Source organism: Siphateles boraxobius, unplaced genomic scaffold (assembly GCF_051911475.1).
Source record: "Siphateles boraxobius isolate OS27281-9 unplaced genomic scaffold, OSU_SipBor_1 20, whole genome shotgun sequence".
Classification (NCBI taxonomy): Eukaryota; Metazoa; Chordata; class Actinopteri; order Cypriniformes; family Leuciscidae; genus Siphateles; species Siphateles boraxobius.
Window position 1 is genome coordinate 5,461,867 of NW_027508811.1, and position 22,482 is coordinate 5,484,348.

The 22,482-nt window shown below is 36.8% G+C and overlaps 1 protein-coding gene across 3 annotated transcripts in view; it reads right to left on the reverse strand.

Moving 5' to 3' along the window:
- Positions 1 to 3,154: 3,154 nt before the first annotated feature.
- adgrb3 (adhesion G protein-coupled receptor B3) overlaps positions 3,155 to 22,482 on the reverse strand; it is a 201,573-nt gene continuing 182,245 nt past the window's right edge. For 2 of the 3 annotated variants that reach the window (XM_077236465.1, XM_077236463.1), the window contains 7 exons: positions 21,941 to 22,112; positions 19,302 to 19,397; positions 18,455 to 18,494; positions 12,686 to 13,344; positions 11,286 to 11,321; positions 10,610 to 10,714; positions 3,155 to 4,241 (listed from right to left, as the gene is read on the reverse strand). In XM_077236465.1, coding sequence (XP_077092580.1) covers positions 4,053 to 4,241; positions 10,610 to 10,714; positions 11,286 to 11,321; positions 12,686 to 13,344; positions 18,455 to 18,494; positions 19,302 to 19,397; positions 21,941 to 22,112 — 1,297 coding nt within the window. In that variant the 3' untranslated portion in view covers positions 3,155 to 4,052. The remainder of the gene's footprint in view (positions 4,242 to 10,609; positions 10,715 to 11,285; positions 11,322 to 12,685; positions 13,345 to 18,454; positions 18,495 to 19,301; positions 19,398 to 21,940; positions 22,113 to 22,482) is intronic. The other variant, XM_077236464.1, reaches the window with a different exon arrangement.

Genomic DNA, 22,482 nt, shown 5'->3' on the forward strand with positions numbered 1-22,482 from the left:
GCCAGTTCATCTCAACAGTGGTCCCTTCTGATCATGAATGGAAGTTGTAATCTGAGCAAAAGTGAAAATACAGTGTCTGGGTTGACATACGCTTCAATTCCCTCTCCGGCATGTCTGTCAGAGATGAGTCTTTCACCTCTCCGTGTGTCCCCTGCTGGACTTACGAGCACCCACCAGGGCCCACTCACTGTGTGTGTGCAGAATTTCATTTGCTGTGATTTCCCGCTGGCCTGTAATGTGATGGATTTGACATTTTGATTTGCACATTGAAGAACAGAGGACGACAAACGTGTTTTCATTTCGGGCCGTGGAGAATGAAGAACGGGGCCGGATCTGTTGCGCATGTCAGCGTGTTTTGTCAATGTCATAATGGGCTTGTCTCATGCTCTTTATTATTTTTAATACACTGACAGCACTACCCGTCCCTTCCTCCACAACTCATTACTGTGTTTTCTGACCTCGGAGGTCAACATTTGTGCACTAATGAATGCTTTGTCTGATAATATGCATCATTAGATTGCAATCTTCTCCAAAGTGAAACTTACACATCGCTTTACATAAGCACGTCGAGTTGTTTTTTCACGCTGTCCACTGTTTGGGACAGCTGACAAATTAATTCTTAATTACATTACTGAGTGAGTCATCTAAACTTTGCAAAGTTCACTTTAGTTTAGTGTTCTGTCCTATAATCATATTTATAAACCACTCTGTAAACCCTAATAAGTTGGCAGAACAAACAAAAAAATTAACAGACACCAAGATACTACTTGATACTACTAATACTACTTGATTTTGTTCTACCACAAACAGCTTAATAAACATTCCAATTGCAATTAACATAAGTCAAATAACTTGATTGCACAATCATCATATTAACAAATCTTTTACAATTCGCTGCTGCTGAAGCTAGCAATAGCAGACTTGCATGTGTTAATATATCTAGCAACAAGACTATCACTATACATTTGCATGTGCAAGAACACAAAATACTTATATTCTATATTCTTCAGTTTGACGCAAGGCATGCTGGGAACTAGAGCTCTGCCGCACTCATTCGTTTTACAAGGCTAGTTCAGTAAATATAATCAGTTATCCAGTTCACTTAACTTTTTTCTAGCGAGTACAATGAACTTTGGTTACACTTCTTTTCAATGATCCACATTCTACTAAACGTAAGTAACTGCAACCAGCAGTCAATCGAGTATTTGTTGACGATCTGCTAACATTATTTTGATGCTCACCCAACACCCAGACAGCAACATGTCGGCCCAGGTCCGGCCCACATCTGGTACGCATTGAATCCACGAAACAGATGTGGCCCGGATCTGGGCCGACACTATGTTGCTGTCTGGGCAGACATTCTACTGACTATAAGTAACTTTGCAAGCGCATGTCGACTTATTCTACTCACCTGAACCCTAACTTAGCAGTCTACTAATACTTGAATGAGAGTTACATGTAGGTGCAAATTAATGATGGTTAGTTACTAATAGTTAGTAGAATGGCTATCACTATCCAAATAAACTACAACCCATTTTAAAGGCCGAAAGATTGTCAAAGCGGTTTATGACAGTGCGTTTTTCCAATGCCATGATATTTTACCATCTAAATCCCTCAAAACATCATCTAAGTCTCTGAATTTGGAGGCAAACCTGTTAATTGTTTTCAGCAAGATGCTGGTAGTGTTAGTTCAGGCTGTCACACACTGCTGCTACTTACAGACCTGCAGCTCTGAATGACGTCAGGAGTATTTCTTTAGTGCTATAACTCAACCGGCAACATTTACTGTTTTAGAAATCTGGTGTGTCATAATGCAACACACACAATGAGATTGTGTCAGGAAACTCATGTCATGACTCTCACACCTTGTCAATCAAAGAGACTGTTATTCAGTCTCGTCCAGCTGGACCTCAACAATATTCCGGGAGATAATTGCGGAGCTCATTGGGATTAGATTTAATACTTTTGCCAGATACGAGTAGACTCTCGCTGAAGACAGATGGGACTGTGAAAGCGGTTTTAAAAAGGGATTATACTCCTCAACTTCAGCTTACCTTCCGATATGGGCCTTGAGCGCTCAATCTCAAAGGCTGATATCCATTAAAACCACACATCACACGCATGTAAATCCCAGATTCATCCTCCACTCTATTAAAGTGATTTTTCCCAGCAGAAACAGCATTTGGTGCCACTGTAAACCCAAACACTAAAATTAACCAAAGAAATGGGTTTATTTCACTCAAATATACTAAAAGTTCAGGTTACACTATTTGGATAGTCCACTTTAGACATTCTTCTAACTATAGGCTAAGTAACTTTGCAAATACATGTCAACTACCTCTAACTTGCAGTATTAGTTGATTGTTAGGTTAGGGTTCAGGTTAGTAGAATAAGTTGGTATGTACTTGCAAAGTTACTTAGCCTATATTATCACAATAAAGAGTTGGCAGATATTTAGGAAACTGTCAACTACTAGTCATTTGTGTATTAAGACTCTCAATTTGTGTCTGTATGCGCTATAATCTATGCGGTTTTGTAGAATAAATAGTGCGAGTAGTGTTCACACTGAAAATTCCCAAAAGAATAAGTCCACTTTAAATACCTAGATGATTCACTTAACTGAGAAGAACAAAAAGGGGGAGGGGTGATCAGACTCCGATGTTAAATGACTAAATGTCCTTATAAAATTCATACACTGACTACACGGTTGAGTGCATAGTGTGTTATCTGAGACAACTTCATAGTTGTCGACTATCGGAAATAAAGTGTCACCGTAACAGGCATTTTTTTTCATAAAATGCAAGATGTTTTGTAGATTTTCTGGTTTGATTCTCTCTCCATACTGTCAGATTATCAGCTGATAGCGCAATTAAGGTACGCCATATGCAAGTGACTACACTTCCTGTTATTTTTAGCTCCGCTGTGCTATTTTTATAGCAGTCGTCGAACACAACTCCCTCTTTCCACTAATGGCAGTTAAAAATGCCCTGTTATTATTTGCCTTTAGGTCTTACAAGTCATTATACAGCATTTTTCTGCTGCTGTTGAAGGAAGGACTTTAAGAATGAGAAATTGTCCACTGGGATTGGTATGTCCAGAAAAAGGCTTCAGCAGAGACACGTAGCACGACACAGGAGTAAGTCGACAAGTTCTCTGAAGCAGTACGAACATATTTCCTCTTTTATTTACATTCCTTTTTCAAATGTTAACATTTTTCGCTATAACTCTCTCATCAAGTTGCATTTTCTCTTTTCTCATTAAAATAAACTTGGCACAAGTAAAACATATGTAGACAAAAGTTTTATTTACACCATACAACATTTTTGATTTTTAAATATTTTATACAGGGCTGCAGATGAGAGAGCTTTACTGAGCTTCCAGGCAGATTCTGCAGTATTAAAGATTTGAAATATATTATTCATAAAAAAGTGAGTATTACCTTTATTGCATTTAAAGCAATGAAGAATGTAGCTTGACAAACATTCATTTTTAAATGACAGAAAAAAATCCTCGTTGCCTCTGAATAGTTGTCTTTTCATATTATAAAGTAAAAAGTGTAGTCATGGCCAAACGGACTTGTTATAAACTTTTTAAAAACCTGCTCAAGTATATACATTGTGTTCCTGGGCTCGTCTCCCGCCGAACAAAAACCGAACCCAGATGCCGCTCGTGGGTGGACGTCACGTCGTGTCGTTTTTTCTCTTTGAGGTCTCGTCTGGAAAGATAGCGCTTTCGGAACCGAATGTTTTCCAAGTGGTACTTTTGAAACACATGATGTTTGATATTGTACATGTCTGCCCCCCACTAAATACACGAGTGAGAATACAAAAAAAAAGATAACACGGATGTTTTTTGTCTTTTTCTAACATCTTTTTATCCGTCCTTCTTCCTTGTTTATTTTTTTTTAAATCTTATTGGCACATATTGTCCCTGCGATACTCCTAGAATCCAGATATGTCTTTCCAAGGCTGTATGAAAAGTCTTCTGCGTTTTTTGATCAGTGCAAAAAATGTCCACTTTCATCCGCGTCCCTGCTAGCGCTTCATTATTCCTCAGACTTCTGTCTGAAAGTCTCCCTCCTGGACGTCCAAAGGAAGGCTGACACACTTTTCCCACTCAGCGTTAGTCATCTCCAGAGAGTTCTTTGTGTCTGATTCTAGTACATTCATTGTGGCGTAGTTCTGATATTCACTTGCCGGGTTGAAGCTCTCCCAGGGGTTCTTGTTCGCCATTGCCTTTTCCTACGGAAAAGGACGAGAAGGTGCCGTGTTAGAAATAGTCTCAATATGGTTACTCGTAGAGATGCAGTCAAACATAGAAAGTTGCTCATGGACATGAATCATCAAGCTTTAATTCATGTTTAATTCATCGGCCCTAAAAAAATATATGAAAGTCATTGCATTAGATACAACTTATCAATACAAGTGGCCAACAAATGATGCTGTGCTTTCTTGAAAAGAAATGTCATGTCACTTGGTTTGATATTTTGCTAATTCATGCAATGATATTCATACATTTGTGTACCAAAAACATTTTTGGGGCCGCTGCACATACACATCCAGAGCTCAGTAATCAAAGTGTTTGACCTGACAGCATGTTTGGAGTGTTTCCAGATTCAGGAACATCTCAGATTTTTCAAGTGAATAAAAACACAGGATCATTTTTTCTTCCAGTGGTTGGTTACTAAGCAACAGGCAGTGAGTGGCAAAGTTCTGTGGACACATCGCCAGAAGCTACGACTACACCTGCCTTAAACATGCATTGCTAACACGGTGCAATAAGGTTCACTTTGTTAACATTAGCTAATGCATTAGGATTCTTAAATTGAGAATGGTACATTTTTGCTGCATTTATTAATCTAGGACTAGTTTAACTTATAAATCTAATTGTTCATTGGCAATTCATGTTCTTTCATAATACATTAATGCTAATTAATACAACTTGAAATGTATGTATAAATTAGCATTAACCTAGATTAATAAATGCAGTTGAGAATTTCACAGTTCATGAAGCCTAATGTCCGTCATATTAACTGCTTAAAAAGCATTTGGTCTACTTCCTGCTTTAGAAATATTCTCACGGTAAAGAAAACACGAAGAAGTTTTAAAGCGCCTTTGTGAGTCTACATTGGATTAACGGTCTGAAATGAAATAAATCATGGGATATTTGTTCTTTAAAGCAGGTGACCATATCGCAAGACCTCATTTAAAGGGTTAGTTCATCCAAAAATGAAAATCAGCCCATGATTAACTCAATGATTGAAGTTCTCCATTGCTATGACGGATTTCCGTCAATTGCAGGGTTCCCGTCTGTCCTGTCACTTTTCATAATTTTAAGGCCGTAAATATGCTTACATTTCTCAAATTGGGTAATGTCTTAATTTCAGTTTGAACAGGTCTTAAATTAAGGACAGATGAGGTGTATTCCCCCTGCTGAGGGGGATGTGATCAAAGCCTGGAGTGGAGCGAAAGCACGTTCCTCTCTTCACTCCGCTCTGAGTCCACTCCGGGTTTTCCATTCCCGCTCACGGAAAAACTGTTCATGTATTTTTGTTATTATTTTTTGAGAATGCAAGACACACAAACACATGCCTACCTTCATAATTCTAGTTTTGACTTCTAAAGTTTTTTTTAATTCGACCCAAATCCAAAATTTCACTGCAATATATAGTGAAAGTCCAAAGTTTCAATACTGCTCAACACCATCTTTTATTCATGATCAATATTGCATTGCATATAATGTGTGCTGGTCAACTAGTCTAAAATTAAGAAACCCCTAAAAAAACAAAAACAAAACTGGAACATTGTGTGTACATGCGATTTATTTTAAATTGGCTACTTTATTATTCCAATATCCAAATTTGATACTAAATCCCACAGGGAAAAGGGCTTCTATTTGTGACATGCTGTCTTTGCATTTGAACATTGAACATTTTAAACAGGACACGCATTAGTGAAATAAACGTTAGCCAATAGAATCACTTATTCTAAAAAGAATATCAAGTATAAGTTCGAATAAGACAGCTCTCATTATATGTCGGATTTGTGTTAACGGTAGAGCGTCCGTCATTTAACGAATTTTAAAAACACGGATGGATAGGCTAAGACAAAATGCTTTCTGACATTTTGACTGAAAAAAAAAACAAGCAAGAACAAAATTTAAACTTAGCCTGTCAATTTTCATTTTTACAATTATCTTCTCTCTCTTCGCAGCACTGATACAACGGTACTTTTTAATCCATAAGTAAATGACACGCTAGTTTTCATACAAAATAAATATGTAACATAATTAGGTACTTTAGTTATTATTTTATTATGCTTTACACATGCAGGCTACGTTTCTCAACACTGAGAATGAATAAATAAACGCCTGTTCCTCCAGACTCACGCTTATTAGTCATCCACAAATCAAAGCACTTTCATAATCACTCAGCCATAGCGATTTCAATACCTTTTAATGGCCTTAATTTTTACTAATTTGATTTACTACCTTTTAATACTTTTTAAAACCCCGCGGATACCCTGTGATTATATTGTCAGCTGTGTTTGCTTCTCATTTATTAAATCTAGGCAATTGGTTGATGAAACATCGATTAAAATCAAATTACAATTTATACAAAACGAAATTCACTTTAAAGAAAGGCTTTATACAAAACTTATTGAAGTGGTCAAAATCATGTCTGACCCACTCCATATGTATCCCGATATATTGCGCATACTTCTGCGTCGGACCTAAGCTAGAGCCTGTACGCTGTAGGCTATGCTTTGGTTTTCATTTATACTTCTGCGTCGTTGTCCGCGTTGAAGCACAAAAGCGCACACACATGCAGAGAGAACATGTGAAACCCAAGGGCTTTACTCATGCCCAGGGCCGTACCCGCCATTGAGGTCCCCGAGGTCAGGACCTTTGTAATTTTTTGAAGTGCAAATAATGAAGGTTGTGAAATAATTGCCTAATGTTAACTCTACTTTGATGCTGCAATGATATTGCATATCGTCACGATAACCGACTTCATCGGAGCGGCTTTAGGGGCCGTTCACATGTTTGCACTCTCACGTTTGTTATTTTAAATGTAGATGCGCTAAAATTGATCCCATGAGATTAACATTATTACAATGTATTCATATTTAACACATATAAATGTTCTTTGCTTATTACAGTGGAAAATATAAGCTCAATTTAACAACACAAGCACCTATTAATTATAATGCCATAATAGTAGTATTGTAAATATTAATATTTGCCCACGGACCCCCATAGCAGGATTACTATAGCAAGGACCTCAGTATTTATAAAATCCTGCGTACGGCCCTGCTCATGCTGTTCACTTTTCATATAATCCAACATAGATAAAATTAAAAAATAACATTATATTATTTATAATGGCTAGGTTAAAAACAATATTATATGATGTATAGTTTGTGATATTACTTCACTTTTCGGCAAAAGCTCTGTTGGCTTTTATTATTAATTATTTGTATGACTACATCACAAAGAGTCAAGTCTTGTAAAAGCATTAAATTTGAAAACATTGAAATTTCATAAAGTGTGTAAATAATAGAAACGCAATTCAAAATGTTTTTTTTAATGCAAATGTCCTTTGAGTATTTCATTTGTGAAGTAGGGCTGCACTATTTGGGGAAAATGTCATATTGCCATTATTGAGGTCAATAATACGATTGTGATATAATAAACAAAAGGTTTCATGAGTCATCTTGCTTAGTTCTAAAGGAAATTGCACTCACAGATCAGTGATAATGATGAAATGTGTATTTCTCAACTCAAGTGTTTTCAAATTAAAATAATATTGTTAACAAAATTAAATAATGACATCTTTGCATTACTGCAAACTTGTTATAGTCTTCATAGTACAATAGTATAAAATAAATAGAAACGAATAAATAAGAACATTTGTATGCTCATGAAAATAAGATATTTTGAACATTCTGTCCAGACAAACAGGGATATTTAAGCAGGATGTGTATTGTGATTGTCAAAACATTTGGTAACTAAACAGAATTTAAAGTTTAGTGACTATGTTACAAACTTTACATGGTACAATGACTGGTAGTCTACTGTTTTTATTATTGCTTGATCTTGTGATTTGATTCGATCTTGATTCAATATCGATTAATTTGGATAAATATCAGGTAAGCCTACAGAAGACACATTTTAATTTTTCTCAAGAAAAACATCTCTCAGAGACAGCCTATTGTTCTCCAGCTGTTTTATTGACCTCTTTCCACGGTTGAAAAACTGATTGATTGATATTATGTATGAGGCATAGGCTAAACATTTCAGTAAGTTGTACTGTATCTGTCAACACACCTACTGTTCATTCGTGTTTATTTACTATTAACTAGTAAAAAGTAAGAGATGTTCGGTTCACAACCACGATCTGTCACGTCACATTTATAAGTGACAAAATGCTATTGTTTGAAATTCATAATAAAATTGACAGAATCTGAGAGCTGATGATTAGTTTGATATCAAAAGTAACCTTCTCTGTCTAGTCTGTCGGTGTCAGTGTGCTTTTTGCTTCGCGATGTTTCTCTGCGTGAGAAAATAGATGTGTGGCGTGAGTCTCACACTGAATGAGTGAGAGTTGGCAGCCCTGCTCTCTCTGCTCAGTGTCGGTTGTCTTATAGCCAAAATATCGCTATAACAGAGGTATAAGCCACCAGTTCAGTGTCCGTCTGGTCGACATCATCTTTACCGGTTCTCTGCGCTGCACGGAGTCATGACGTCACCATACGCGCCACTGCCTAAACTGAAACTAACCGGTCTTTTTTTTTATTAGCGGTGTAGAAAATGGGCAAACAGCTCTCAGAGAGAATGGGTTGTCATGTCCACACATGCATTTATTTAGCCTATTTCATAAAATCGCAGCATTTTGCGCCATATAATCGCATAGGCTTGACATCGCGACTGCGATATGATTAATCGTGCAGCACTATTGTGAAGGTAAAGCATGTACTCACTATACTCATAATTACAAGAAGAAAAAAATGCTCTTAAACTAGGTGTGTGACAGGCTGTGGAATGGGGTTTATCCGAGAATTTTTTTTCAAAAAATGTTTTTTTTTGCTTTAACCCCTGTTTACCATCAAGACCCCTCAAGCCATCCTAGGTGTATATGACATTGATATAGAACTATTATCATATAGATATATTAAAAAATAGCAGTGAATGAAGGATGAAATTTAAGCACAAAAAATGGATGCATCCATCCATCATAAACGTGCTCCGGGGGGTTAATAAAGGCCTTCTGAAGCGAAGCATTTGTGTAAGAAAAATATCAATATATAACTAGCTTCCGGCAGACGGCCTTACAGAGACTTGCAGAGAAAGAGTTACCCTTGACCTGGCGCATGAGGAACGCGGAGGTGCAGAGGATAGAGAAAAACAAAACACCAGTCACGAATTAGAAGTCTAAAACGAGAATTTTAAAGAGAAATGTCAGAGGAGCTTGAGTTTGTTGCCCAGCCCTGTTTGTTTGAACCACGAGAGGCATCAAAGCTTGCGCTACTCCTACATTTTGCAGGGCTGCTTAGGCCGTTAGGCTGCTAAGTTTTAAATATGGATATTTTTCTTACACAAACGCATTGCTTTGCTTTAGAAGGTCTTTATTAACCCCCCTGAGTCGTGTGGAGTACGTTTATGATGGATGGATGCACGTTTATGGGCTTCAAAATATCATCCTCCATTCACTGCCATAATAAAGCTTGGAAGAGCCAGGACATTTTTTTAATATAACTCTGATTGTATTCGTCTGAAAGAAGAAAGTCATAAAACACCTAGGATGGCTTGAGGGTGAGTAAATCATGGGGTAATTTTCATTTTTGGGTGAACTATCCGTTTAACATTTACACCTGCATTGAATAATTGTGTCTTGAGTGCACTGGCTTTTATCGAGTCCAAGAGCGTTTGGATTGTGATCTGATCACAGAAAATGCATGCTAATAGCAGAGCTAATTAAAATTTAAAAAACAGTTCTAAAAATCTCCATTTCTAATCAAAGTGAACCATTCAGTGCCAGTACGCTGGAGATTGTAACACAAAATGACACTGAACGCTCGTCTTCTACATGGTGCTGGGTGGTGGAATGCAGTTGTTGCAATTGGCCTGCTCGAAACTAATAATCCCACCGGCCTTACAATTACAGATAATTTGTACAGCATACTGCTGAAAGCACAGAGAACCTCTCCAATATCTAAAGCAAATCAAGGGTTTTTTGTCCCGTGCATTCGCCAAGCAATGATTAGCAAATAGAAAAAGAAATAAGCAGGTTAGCAGCTTTTTTTTGTGTGTGTATTTGAATGAGTGCATGAGCATGGATCACAATGACGGCTCAGTCACTCTTCCTCTCTCTCATCCTTTAATACCTCCTCTTCCAACCCCCCCCCCCCCCCCCCCCCCACCCCCGGGGCAGGCGGCGTGCTATTTTTCCACATGAATACATCGGGTGGATAACTATTAATTCCTTCAGTCACTCACTTTCTGCGCACAAGACTGGGGCGCCACGAGAAGACACAGCTAAACATAGACAACGCGGCACCCCCCAGTACTTGGTAATGAGACACACTGAACCCCATTTCCTGTTACTCACCATGCCGCCCATATTTGGTATGTCTCGAAATCGGTCCAGGGTTTGAAATTTCTGATTGAGTTCCTGGAACAGCTCCATATGCCTTTTCCTGGTGTGCATGACTTTCTGCAATGGCAAGGGTAGGAGGGGGGAGGGGAAGGGGTAGGGAGTGGGATTTGGAGTTCAGTCAAGCTGAGAACCAGAACTTTGCAACAGGAAAAAACCTGGCTACTTTCAAAAATGTTATCACCGTATAAAACGCCGTGCTCACCCTGCAAATTTGGCTGAATGCTATGACAAGGTTATGACAAACGGCACTGGCATATATGAAGGGTCAGTGGTAGCACTTGACATTCAATTTCAGTTTTTGGTAAAGGGCTGAAACGCTCTGGGGGATACTGCAAGTGACCTTAAAAATGTGAAAATATACAGGCTATTTTTTGATTTTCAGCTTGAAGTCAAGGGATGTAAAAGGATAAAATGGGAATATGTGGTGGCTGACAGCATTGCTTTTACGCTAAACCACACAACGCTTCATAAATCGCAGTTGTGTCAGGACATGCTACTCCAATAAGCTTAAGTGCTACATAAAGTAGTTGTAAATTAAAGGGGTGAAACACAAACGCAACAAATGGTCCTTCGCTTGATGCAACAAAGGCCTGACACATGCACTTCGACAAGCAGAGGTTTCACTCACCTCGAAGTCTAGATCCTGGTACCTCGACTTTCTTCTCTGTAAAACCAAGACAGAAAGACAAAAAATAATGTTATGAAACCAAGAGAAATAATTCTGAGGATATCTAAAACTTGGTCCCATCTCTCAGAAACATATGAGCAAGTATGTTTCTTGCACATCAGAGCTAGACTTGTATGCCTTGAAGCTTTTGGCAGGAAATGGTTTCAGGTGTTGATCTGGCTCAAATGTGTTTTTCCTTCAAGAAAGCCGGTCGGTACCAGCTTTTCAGTGTTTTAGTAATGAAGAGAGGTTGAAATGTCTTACAGTGCCTCTTCAGTGACCTTTAAGGCCAGACCCTTGACCAATTGTACATAAGACAAAAGAAGATATTGTGAAGAAAGTTGGGATCTGAACAACAGTGAACCGCTTTGACTTTCATTATATGGACAAAGAAAAACAGATATATCGGTAAAACTTTACAATAAGGTTCATTAGTTAACTACATTAACAAAGATTAATAAATGCTGTATAAGTGCAGTTCATAATTAGTTCATGCTAACTAATGTTAATTTCAACACTTACTAATACTTGATTTTGCAAGTATATATATATTTTTTTTATTCTTATAATTTGTAGTATTATGTTTCATGTTTCATGTTGTATTTGTATTTGTATAGTCCACTGGAAGCCTCAGTACCAAAACAAATTCCTTGTGTGTGCAAGCACACTTGGCAATAAAGCTCTTTCTGATTCTGATTCTGATTTAAAATCTGTTAACTGATGAACCTTATTGTAAAGTGTTACCGATATATCTTCTTCTGCATAAGTCTTATAGGTCTGGAGTAAATAATCACAATTTGGGGTGAACTCTCCCTTTCAAATTGCATGAGATTAAAAATTTGCTCAATTTATAATCATTTGAATTTTTAATCAAAGTGTCAGAACAACGTGATGAATGCTGGACTTCTCCAATCATTGAGTCTGCAAAGACTGACCCCTTCCTTACAATCGATCTGCCTCCATCAAATCAACAAACACTGGACAGAACCAATCAAAATATGGAAGAAAATATGTCGCTACTTCCTATTCTTCACAAATGTAACTAACTTCAATATTTATAATCGTTTTTTTTTTACTTGCCATTTGCCTTAATTTGGGCGATTAAGACAATTTTCTGTGAAGTTGCTTTAAAAACATGGATTGTGAAAAGCGCAATAATCATGACTTGACGGGAAGATACTCTTCAAACTGACGGTTTAGGACATGCTAAACCCTGGCCGCTATAACACACTTGTGGCAACAGTAAAAATGACTGCATTATGAATTACACTGTTCGGTACACTTATACAGCTAGAAGCCTCTGCATTAATGTACTTGTGTAAAGTACGCGTCTGCCTAGCTGGCTGGATTCGTAGTCGCACCTCTAAAGAGCTCATTGATATAGTTGAACCGGTTTCGCTCCGTGACAGCCCTCCGCTCTCCTCCATTTCTGCCAGGAAGTTCTTCACAGCCGTGCGTGGCTCGAAGGGAAGATTCTGCATGTGTTCGGCCTGGACGGGATACTGCTGTTCCATTCCCATGTGCTCCATCCCCGAGTGGCCGAGGTTAAACTCTGCGCCCATCTTGTAATGCATCAGCCTGTCATGCGACAGAGAGTCCATAGTCATGCTCATCTTGCTGTCCTCCTTCAGCAAGGTGGGAACACTGCTGGACCCGACCGCCGAACTGCGAGGCATGACGATGTAGTCCGTCTCCATCTGTCCCGGCTGGGGATGGCCACTCAGGTCGTGGACACTCAGTTCCTGCTCGCTCTGCCTGGTGGCGTCGTCCGTACACAGGTATACGGCCCGTCTCATGTCTGCTGTGCTGTCCATACACTGCTCTCCCAGATCGCCCATGCCCATGGACATGTGGAGTCCAGAGGGCTGCTGGATGAGGACCTTAGACATGATGTTGCCAGGCAATGTAGAGTAATTAAGCCCCTCGGGACCTTTCTCGTCCTCCTCATCATTGAGAGAGATGCGGGAGAGGGTGCCGGTGATGGTGGCCGCTCGACAGGAGCCCATGTCTTTGTGGAGGGCTGCGGGTAGAAGGAATATCATTAGTAAAAATGTGTGATGCAAAAAACATACGCTATGCTTTAAATGTTGATGATGAACCAATTAAAAAGTTGATAAGCACAGTTAACCAAGCAACTTAACCAATCAGAACATTTCAGAATAGATAGGGGACATCACAGGCCTAGTGAGAGTTTGTTGACACAAGTGACTTTGGGACTTTAACTTATGAAGCTACAACTACTGTGAAAAAAAAGAGACTATTTTGATTGTCCACTATTGTTACACTATTTCGATTGTCCAATTTTGACATTAAAGTAACTTTACATCTACATGACATGTAGTTGCAAATTAATGAGTTTCAGTTGACAACTAACTCTCATTAGAAGTTTGAGTAGACTGTTAGGTTAGGGTTAGTAGAACAAGTTGACGTACTTGCAAAGTTATTTATAGTCAGTAGAATGTCTCTTTGGGAGCATCAGAATAAAGTGTCAGCAGATATTAAGCAGAGAGTCTACTAATACTCTAATGACTGCTAGTTGACACGTTGTTGCACGTTAAGTTACTTAGTAGAATGTCTAAAGTGGACCATCAAAACAAAATGTTGCCAGAATAACTGTTCACTCTGGTTGAAGTATAAGTCATGCTGTGGGCCAAAAAGTTAAATCTGCATTAACCAATTTAATAAATACAGAAAGTGTGTTCTTTTAAAAGAAACCAAAATTATGTCTGTAGTACAAATGAGTTTTGATCTACAACAATTGTAGCTTGGGTATTTCACTTCTTCGTCGTCGATGATTAAAATGTCTCCACGAATGTCTCCATTTCTTTTGAAGAAATATTGTGCTACAATGCATTGTATTTGCAGTTCTGGCGCCTCTGTATCGACATACTCAACAACGCGACGTACATTCACATCACATGTTAACGCAGAGGTAGAGTTATACTCACGGGGTACTGCAATTCACAAAAGTACACTATTTGCATGTGCTTTAAAGCCTTGCCAGTTAAACATGTAATTCGCGTGCTGATGTGCTGTTCTAACATGTGCTTTTCTGAGCGCATACATCCAAAGCGGACAGGCACTAAAACCCTGTCAAACAGCGCCTGGTTACTGGACTAAGTATCTTTCGAGTCTTATTGCGCTAATACTGTCAAATACACAGTAGGTTCGGATAAACACAGTTGATTATGTCTAAAGTGAAAACATTTGAGAGAAAGTTGGGTGCATGTCATATGCGTGTTTATTAGATGCGTGCCAGTCTTAAAGGTAGAGTAGCCCGATAGTACACATGTTGCCGCTTGTCCTTCAAGGGATAGTTCTCACAAAAATGAAAATTCTGTCATTTACTCACTCTAATGTTGTTCCAAACCTGTATTAATTTCTCTCTTGCGCTAAACACAAAAGAAGATATAATGCCTATCCAAACAGTAGCTGGTCCCCATTGACTATACTATGGAAGTCACTAGGGACCAGCAACTGTTTGGTTAGCCACATTCTTCAAAATAACTTTTATTTTCAACAGAAGAAAGAAATGTATTCAGGTTTAAAACAACTTGAGAGAGTAAATGATGACAATTTACTTTTTTGGGGGAACTATCCCTTTAATGTTAATAAATCACTCACTGCTCTTGACTGAGAACTTTAATAGTAGCATTAATAAGAATCAATGTATAATTTATACAGTCAAGTCTGTAGTATTTTATTTTTATATTTGTTCATTTAATTTCTTTCTTGAATGCTACTGTTAAATACAGCTACTGTAGCTGGAAATATAAAACACTGTTTTTTTTATTTGCATACTATGTTGTGTATATGGTATGTGTAGCTTTGCCATTATTTTGTTTGTTATTAAAAAAATAAGAACAAAAATATTTATCTCCGCCACTTTGGGCTAAATGTCTGCCATTTAATTTGATATTTTGTTACCTTTAAGACTTTATTTTTAAAATTGATACATTAGTTTGGCTGTAATGCTCAGTCACTTGCAAAATAGTAAAACCAACATGAAAAAGAATGGTGATAAAATCGTGATATATATTATTTCCGCTGTGCCAGTCCATCAGCAATAACCATCTAAGCTGATCTTTTCAGCAAGGACTATCCATTCACCTCATTTACAACACCTGCAGTTAAAGAAATGTCCATTCTTAAACCGGATTGATTCTGTTCACCTGAAAGAGCCACACACATCTCCAGATGCAATGTCAGAAGAAGCATCAGCACTGGGAGAACAGCCTGTCCTCTGCAGCACAGCTCTATCTCCACAAATCCATAAGGGACTTACTGCCAATGTTCATAACAGAACAACAAGGAGACCAGAGGACAACAACACCTGCTTAAGAATCCTCCAGCTCTGATGGTAGTCCACACTAATGCGTCACACAACATGGCGTCTGAGGAGCGTAGCAGAATACTGATAGAAGAACACAGGAAGGGCTTCAGGCTCAAGACAAGGACTCTCATGGTGAATCTCATGAAATCAGTCAACGTGTCCTGGTCATATAACACCCCAAATGCAAAAAAGAAATATAAGAAAGAAACTTAGTCTTATTTTATGACCATTACATTTAGCATTATTTGCATGGCAATAAAGAAAAGTAATCTAATTTTTAAAATGCTAAAAATACAAATAAAATCCAGAATTAAAAACATTTAGAATTTAAATTAATATGTAAATGCTTTGTACTGTCTTTGTTTTACTGTATAAAACTTGCAATATAGCTTAAAAAAATAGTGCATTATGATCATGAGGATATTTATCACTAATAGGTATTTTAGGAAGTACGTTAAAATAAAAAAATAGTAACAGTCCTAAAATAATTATTGAATTCATTTACCTTTTGAGGTAAAATATGACCCTTATTTTTATGAGACTCGCACTTCTTGATTTTGGTAGTCAAAGTAAAACCTTGGATTAAAGTTTTATTATGCTGGCCTAATGTAAGACACATGTCACACGACATCACCTCTGAGCTGATCTTAATCCAGTTTTAATAAAGAACGCTAGAACCAGAGCGCTGTTATATTACATTCAAAGAGAAAACAAAAGGCGTAGCAAATTGTGTTACTTGCTACAGCGTAGGCTAATTCTCTGATTCACTGTGCCCTTTATTACTCAACTGTGTTATATTATTATTATTGTTTTTAAATGGCGTTTGCCATAAGTTAAGATTCACACACAGACACACAAAAACATTCAAACAACTGTCATGACATGCAGTTCAAGTAATTTAGTGGCTCATATCGATGATCTCAAAATGAGCTCTGGCTCTGATAAATGAGAGGAACTTTTATCAGTTGCTTGGTTTCTATTTCTGTGGCGTCACACTGTGAAGTGAAATCTAATTGGTCTTAATCCCACACATAACTGTCTAATTGACTGTGCTTGTGTTGCATCACACAACATTTTCGCCTTCGGTGCAGACGGACACGTGGAAATGTGATGAGAGCCGCAATGTTGTCTAGGGGCATAACGTTGCTACATAAAAACTGAAAAATGGCTCTAATGAAGGCGTCACATTGTTTTAAACTGTAGGCTGGATTTCAGAAGAATAGCATTTTTTTTTTCAGACATCATTCTTTTCATTATTACAATAAAACAATTCTGTCTAGACCTTGAAACAAAAATCTTGATTTTGAACGAATTTCAAGGGACTAAAAAGCTTCATTGTTATTCACCAATAGTTTACTTAGGGGAGACAATTAAACAGTACACTCATGGATTCATGTTTATTCCATACGGCAGCTAGACAAAGAGGAACTAAAGATAAAAGAGAATGACATGTGTGGAATAAAGAGGAACTAAAGATAAAAGAGAATGACATGTGTGGAATAAAATAACTGATTCATTCTGATTTTGATGTGTACAACATCAACATATGGACATCTTTTAAAATATAAATTTTTTACTGAAGTACTTTAAAGTTTTGTAAAACACTTGTATGTCTCTAAAGACATTTGTGAGCTTAATAATTTAAACACCATTAAATACATTTGAATTAGGTTTATATATTATTAACCCATAAATGTTTCGCCAATCATTATTACATATTCGGGTCTTTAGAGACCCAGATCTATATCTAACACGGATGGATCTCTACCTGTTGTGATAATATAAAACTCTCTTGATATTAGAGTAACAATTACAGAAGAATAAAATAAAGCATATTTTGTTACCATTTAGAGCTTGGAAGGGTTCAGTTTGAGCAGATGTTTAATACCATCATCACTGTCCTCGTCTGAGCTAATTTCCCAGTACATTCAGCATCTGACTCATATTCGCCATCTCAAACATATGCTCAAAACGATCATTTTCAACAACTTCAAAATTAATATTTCGATCACCAACAGCTTCTTTACCAGATCCACCATGAGTGACAGTGACACTAATATTTGATTGTGTTCAGTTCTTACTCTGCAGTAAATCACTGAGACATTTCAAGTTTTGCTGATGATATTTCCTATACTTTTGTTTTCTGCCTGCGGTAACTGTGAGTGAAACGTCACTTCATCATTGTGTATCAGACATTGTCACCGTGTGGAATAAAGGTGAATTGCACTTATTCAGTCATCAAAGCTTCAATTATAGTTGTGCAGAAAAAAATATACTTGCACTGTCACACACCCGGGGTTGTTAGCGACCGTATATGATTTATTTATTTTTACAAAAATGTATAGGAAAACAAGCATTTTTCTAAAAAAAAAATTTTTCTTCTTATTATTTATATGGAATTGATTGAGGAATACTGATAATGTTGATGTCTACAAATTAATAAAGAGAGTAATAAATGACTTCCCGGGACGACCCACGGTATGCGTTTAAGGGTTGATGCAATAAAAGTAGTATGAATTTAATATTCTGTGAAACTAAAAAGATGGAATGAAAAAAAAAAAAAAAATTTTTTTCAGAGTCTGTCCAAACAATGATGCATGTATCCGTATCTATCAAAAAACTCTCCACTTTATCTATGAAAACGATCACATTGGATGTTTATCCCGGTTTCACTGGGACTTCTCTGTGATTCTGATATGCAACCCAACCCGCATGTTTATTCTCTTGGGCCTTTTTTTGGCCCAGGAGAGTAGAAGTAATTAGGAAACGCATTAATAGTGCACCATCTGTTTCTTACCTGATCGACATGCGATGTCCACGTCTTTCTCGAAATCCGTCTGTGGAAAAAAGAGAAGCACAAAAAGCCATTGTAAAATTAGACATGCAAGAAGAGTTCGATTTAGACAGTACTAAAACATAAAAACTAAAGCTTTGTTTTAACTTGGACAGTTGCAGACATAAAAGCATTTTCCTGTTTAATCAAATAAGTCCAACATATTCACATGCTATCATGGGATTATACTAAAATGGTACGATTTTCCTGGCTTGCGTCTGCAGTCACACCATGTCCCACAGCCTCACAGAAAAAAACGTCATCTGTCGAAAACCATTTATAAATAGTCAGATTATTCAGGTATCACAATAGAGGAGCCATCGACGGTGCCGAATCAAAGACAGTCTGCACATTGGAGACCTCATTATAGTGGAATGCTTCTAGTAAAGAAACTTTAAATCAAAACATAAATGAGAACTGTGATCATTATGTGCCAGTGGTTCGGCGCGGGTCACACATCTCCGGAACCATTTTAACAGCAATTACTCCCTCAAGCAAGTGAAGGATGAGAAGGAACGGTGTGAAATATGACAAATGGGTCCCATCGGAGAAAGGGAAAGGCCAGAGGAAAGCCAAAGGGCATGGATAAAAGATTTGCTGTTCTTAATTAAGCAAAGACAATTCTCGATATCCTGTCATAAGTGTATAAGCAATAACACTGTATAAAAAAGACTCTTATTACATCAAGAGGACTATGAGAGGTCACAGCACATACATCTAATAGCATCATGCCAGATGCAAATGTTTTATGAGGAGAGCATATTCCAGCTGAGTTTGTGGCTGTACAGTGTAAGAATGAGTTGTTTCTTACCATGATCTGTGCATGTCCATTGGGGAAGGTACCAGTCGCGTCAGCATTCATGGGGTCTTGACAGTTCCTTAAACGACATCTGAAAGCATCTTGGACCTGTGAACCATCATTTTATTCACATTGTTGAACATCAGCAAGAACATATGTTATCATAAAACATTTCAGAAAGGCACATTGCTTCAGGATTTGCCTGGAATTTTTTTTTTTTAAATGTTTTTGAAAGAAGTCTCTTATGCTCACCGAGGCAGCATTTATGTGATCAGTAATATTGTGAAATATTACAATTTCAAATTGTTTTCATAACTGTTTTTTTTATGTTGTTATATATTTTAAAATGAGATTTATTAATTTTAACATGCAGAAAAAAACATTTCATATCATTATAAATGTGCCGTTTGAGATTTGCATTTATTGACACCACATTTAACTTAAAATAGAAATATTTTGTAGCATTATAAATGTCTTTACTCTCACTTTTGATCAATTTAATGAATCCTTGCCGTATTAATTTCTTTGAAAAAAATATCTCACTGACCCCAAACCTTTGAACAGTAGTGTAATAAACAACAATTAACAAGCCTGCTAAAAAAAATCAAATACAACAACAAATGCCTCTTTTCCTTTTTTATGCTTATTGAAATAACCAGAATGTTCCCTGCAGGGGGTAAAAGTAGGATATCCAACTATTTAAAGTCAGCGTTGGGTAAGTTACTCTAAAAAAGTCATTAATTACAAGCTACTTCAACAGTGTAATTAGATTACTGTACTAATTACTTTCTCTGAAAAGTGTCACATTACTTATTACTAATTACTATTCTATTCTAAATTCCATATCCTCAACCTCAAACAGTTGAACAATACAAGGATATACATGAAACTTAGGGCTGCACGATTTCGGGGAAAATGTCATATTGCGATTATTGAGGTATATAAACAAATGGTTTCACGAGTCAGCTCGCTTGGTTCTCAAGGAAAATGCACTCACAGATCAGTGATAATGCTGAAATGTGTATTTCTCAACTCAAACTAGCCACAACAACTAAATGCACAGTGTTTTCAAATTTTACTAAATTAAATTGCAAACTTGTTATTGTCTCAATAGAACAATAGTATAAAATAAATGGAACAATAAATAAGAACATTTGTATGCTCATGAAAATAAGATATTTTGAACATTCTGTCCAGACAAACATATGTTAACATATGCTTTGTATAAACATTTTTGGTGTAACTGTATTGTGATTGTCAAAACATTTGGTAACAGAATTTTGTTAAGTTTATTAACAACTTGTTACAATATTTACATGGTACAATGACTGGTAGGCTACTGTTTTTATTATTGCTTGACACAAATTTCACGATTTGATTCCGATCTTGATTCAATATCAATTCATTTGGATAAATATTAGGTACAGTAGATACATGTTAATTTTTCTCAAGGAAAAAAATCTCTCCTAATGCTGTAAACATACAGAGAGCCCTGTCAGCTTCTATTATTAAAGGTTAAAAATAGCAACTCAAAATGAATGTGTTTTTTACTAGGCTATAATAACAATGATACAATATTTTAATGATATAAGTAAAAATATAAGTACGTATTTAATATAGTGCACATATTTAGCAAAATACTTCTTTCTCTGTATATAATTTGTCCAGCCAACTAACGTGCCATCATCAAATGGCTTTTGATGACAACATCCCTCAGAGAGAATGGGTTGTCATGTCCACACATGCATTTATTTATTTCATAAAATCGCAGCATTTTGCGTCATATAATCACATAGGCTTGACATCGCGATTGCAATATGATTAATCGTGCAACACTAATGAAACTGCTCTTTTAGTTCTTTCAAATAAATAATATAAAATTGCATAAATTATTCTTGAAATGACCAAAGTATTTAAATGGAGAAGGTTACATTAAAAGCATACATTTTTAACATTAAACGTTAAAATTGTATGTTAAATCCACTGTTTTATATAGAATCGTTCTAAAGTGTACACAGCATTTAATCCAATTACATCAGAAGTAACTGTAATTAAATAACAGAAATATCAAGATTAATACCTTACTTTTTCAAAGGGAAAAGTAATTAAATTACCATAACTGATTACTTGGTAATGAGTTCTGAGAAAACAAGATGTTAATCGAGGGAAAACTTTCTTTAGGTATTTGATTTTATTATCAGGATTTAATTGGACTTGAAAAGTGTACCAGAAGGTGCCTAGCAGACGTGATCTCTAAATGACAGATAAAATGAAAGAGGCAGAGGGATCATCAGAGATTCATCTGGGGATCAGTCAGGACATTGGCAGATTTTAAGGGTGAGTTTGGCTGGTCTGAAAGTGGCTTTGTGAAATAAAATCACACCTACTAGTACTCATGGTGGTACTCACATTAATGACTACACGCTTCAGACCAAAATGTATAACTGACATTCTTCTGCAAAATGACTTTAATTGTACTGTAAAATAAAATATATTTTGTGTTCCGAAGAAGAAAGGAAATCATACAGGTTTTGGACATGTTGGTCATTAAATTATGACAGAATATTCATTTTTGGGTGAGCTGTTCCTTTAATAAAAACTGAACAAGGAGTAACAATAACTGGACCTTTGTAGAAATGACCCAGCCCTACCTCTCTTCTGAGGATACAGTGGACCATGACTATGACAAAGCCTTGCAGAGAGTCAAAGACTGCGAAGAGGATCTGGAATAAAATGGAGCGTTTGTCCGTCATGGCCAGCACCGCAGACATCCAGGTGAGCGCTAACAGAGGGAGCACAACACAGGAACTCCACAGGGAGGCCCTGACACACACAGAGAGACATGGTGGAATCAACAACAAAAAACAGCATTGTGGCCTTGGTCCCAAAAATATTTTTAGCCATTCATTTCCTAAAAAGGCATTACACACACACACACACACATAAAAAGCTCTTGAACAAACCAAACAGCTTCCAGATACACCACAACATTACAGTCTTTGATTTGAACATTAAATTATGAATGTTGAATAAGCATTATAAATGACTCGTGACTAGTCCTTGACAAGTGTGTATATATATATACATATATATATATATATATATATACACACACATAAAAATATATAAAATAAAAATATTATTATATAATATTTTTATACTAGTTTGAGAGTTTAGGGAGGCTACATTGCTT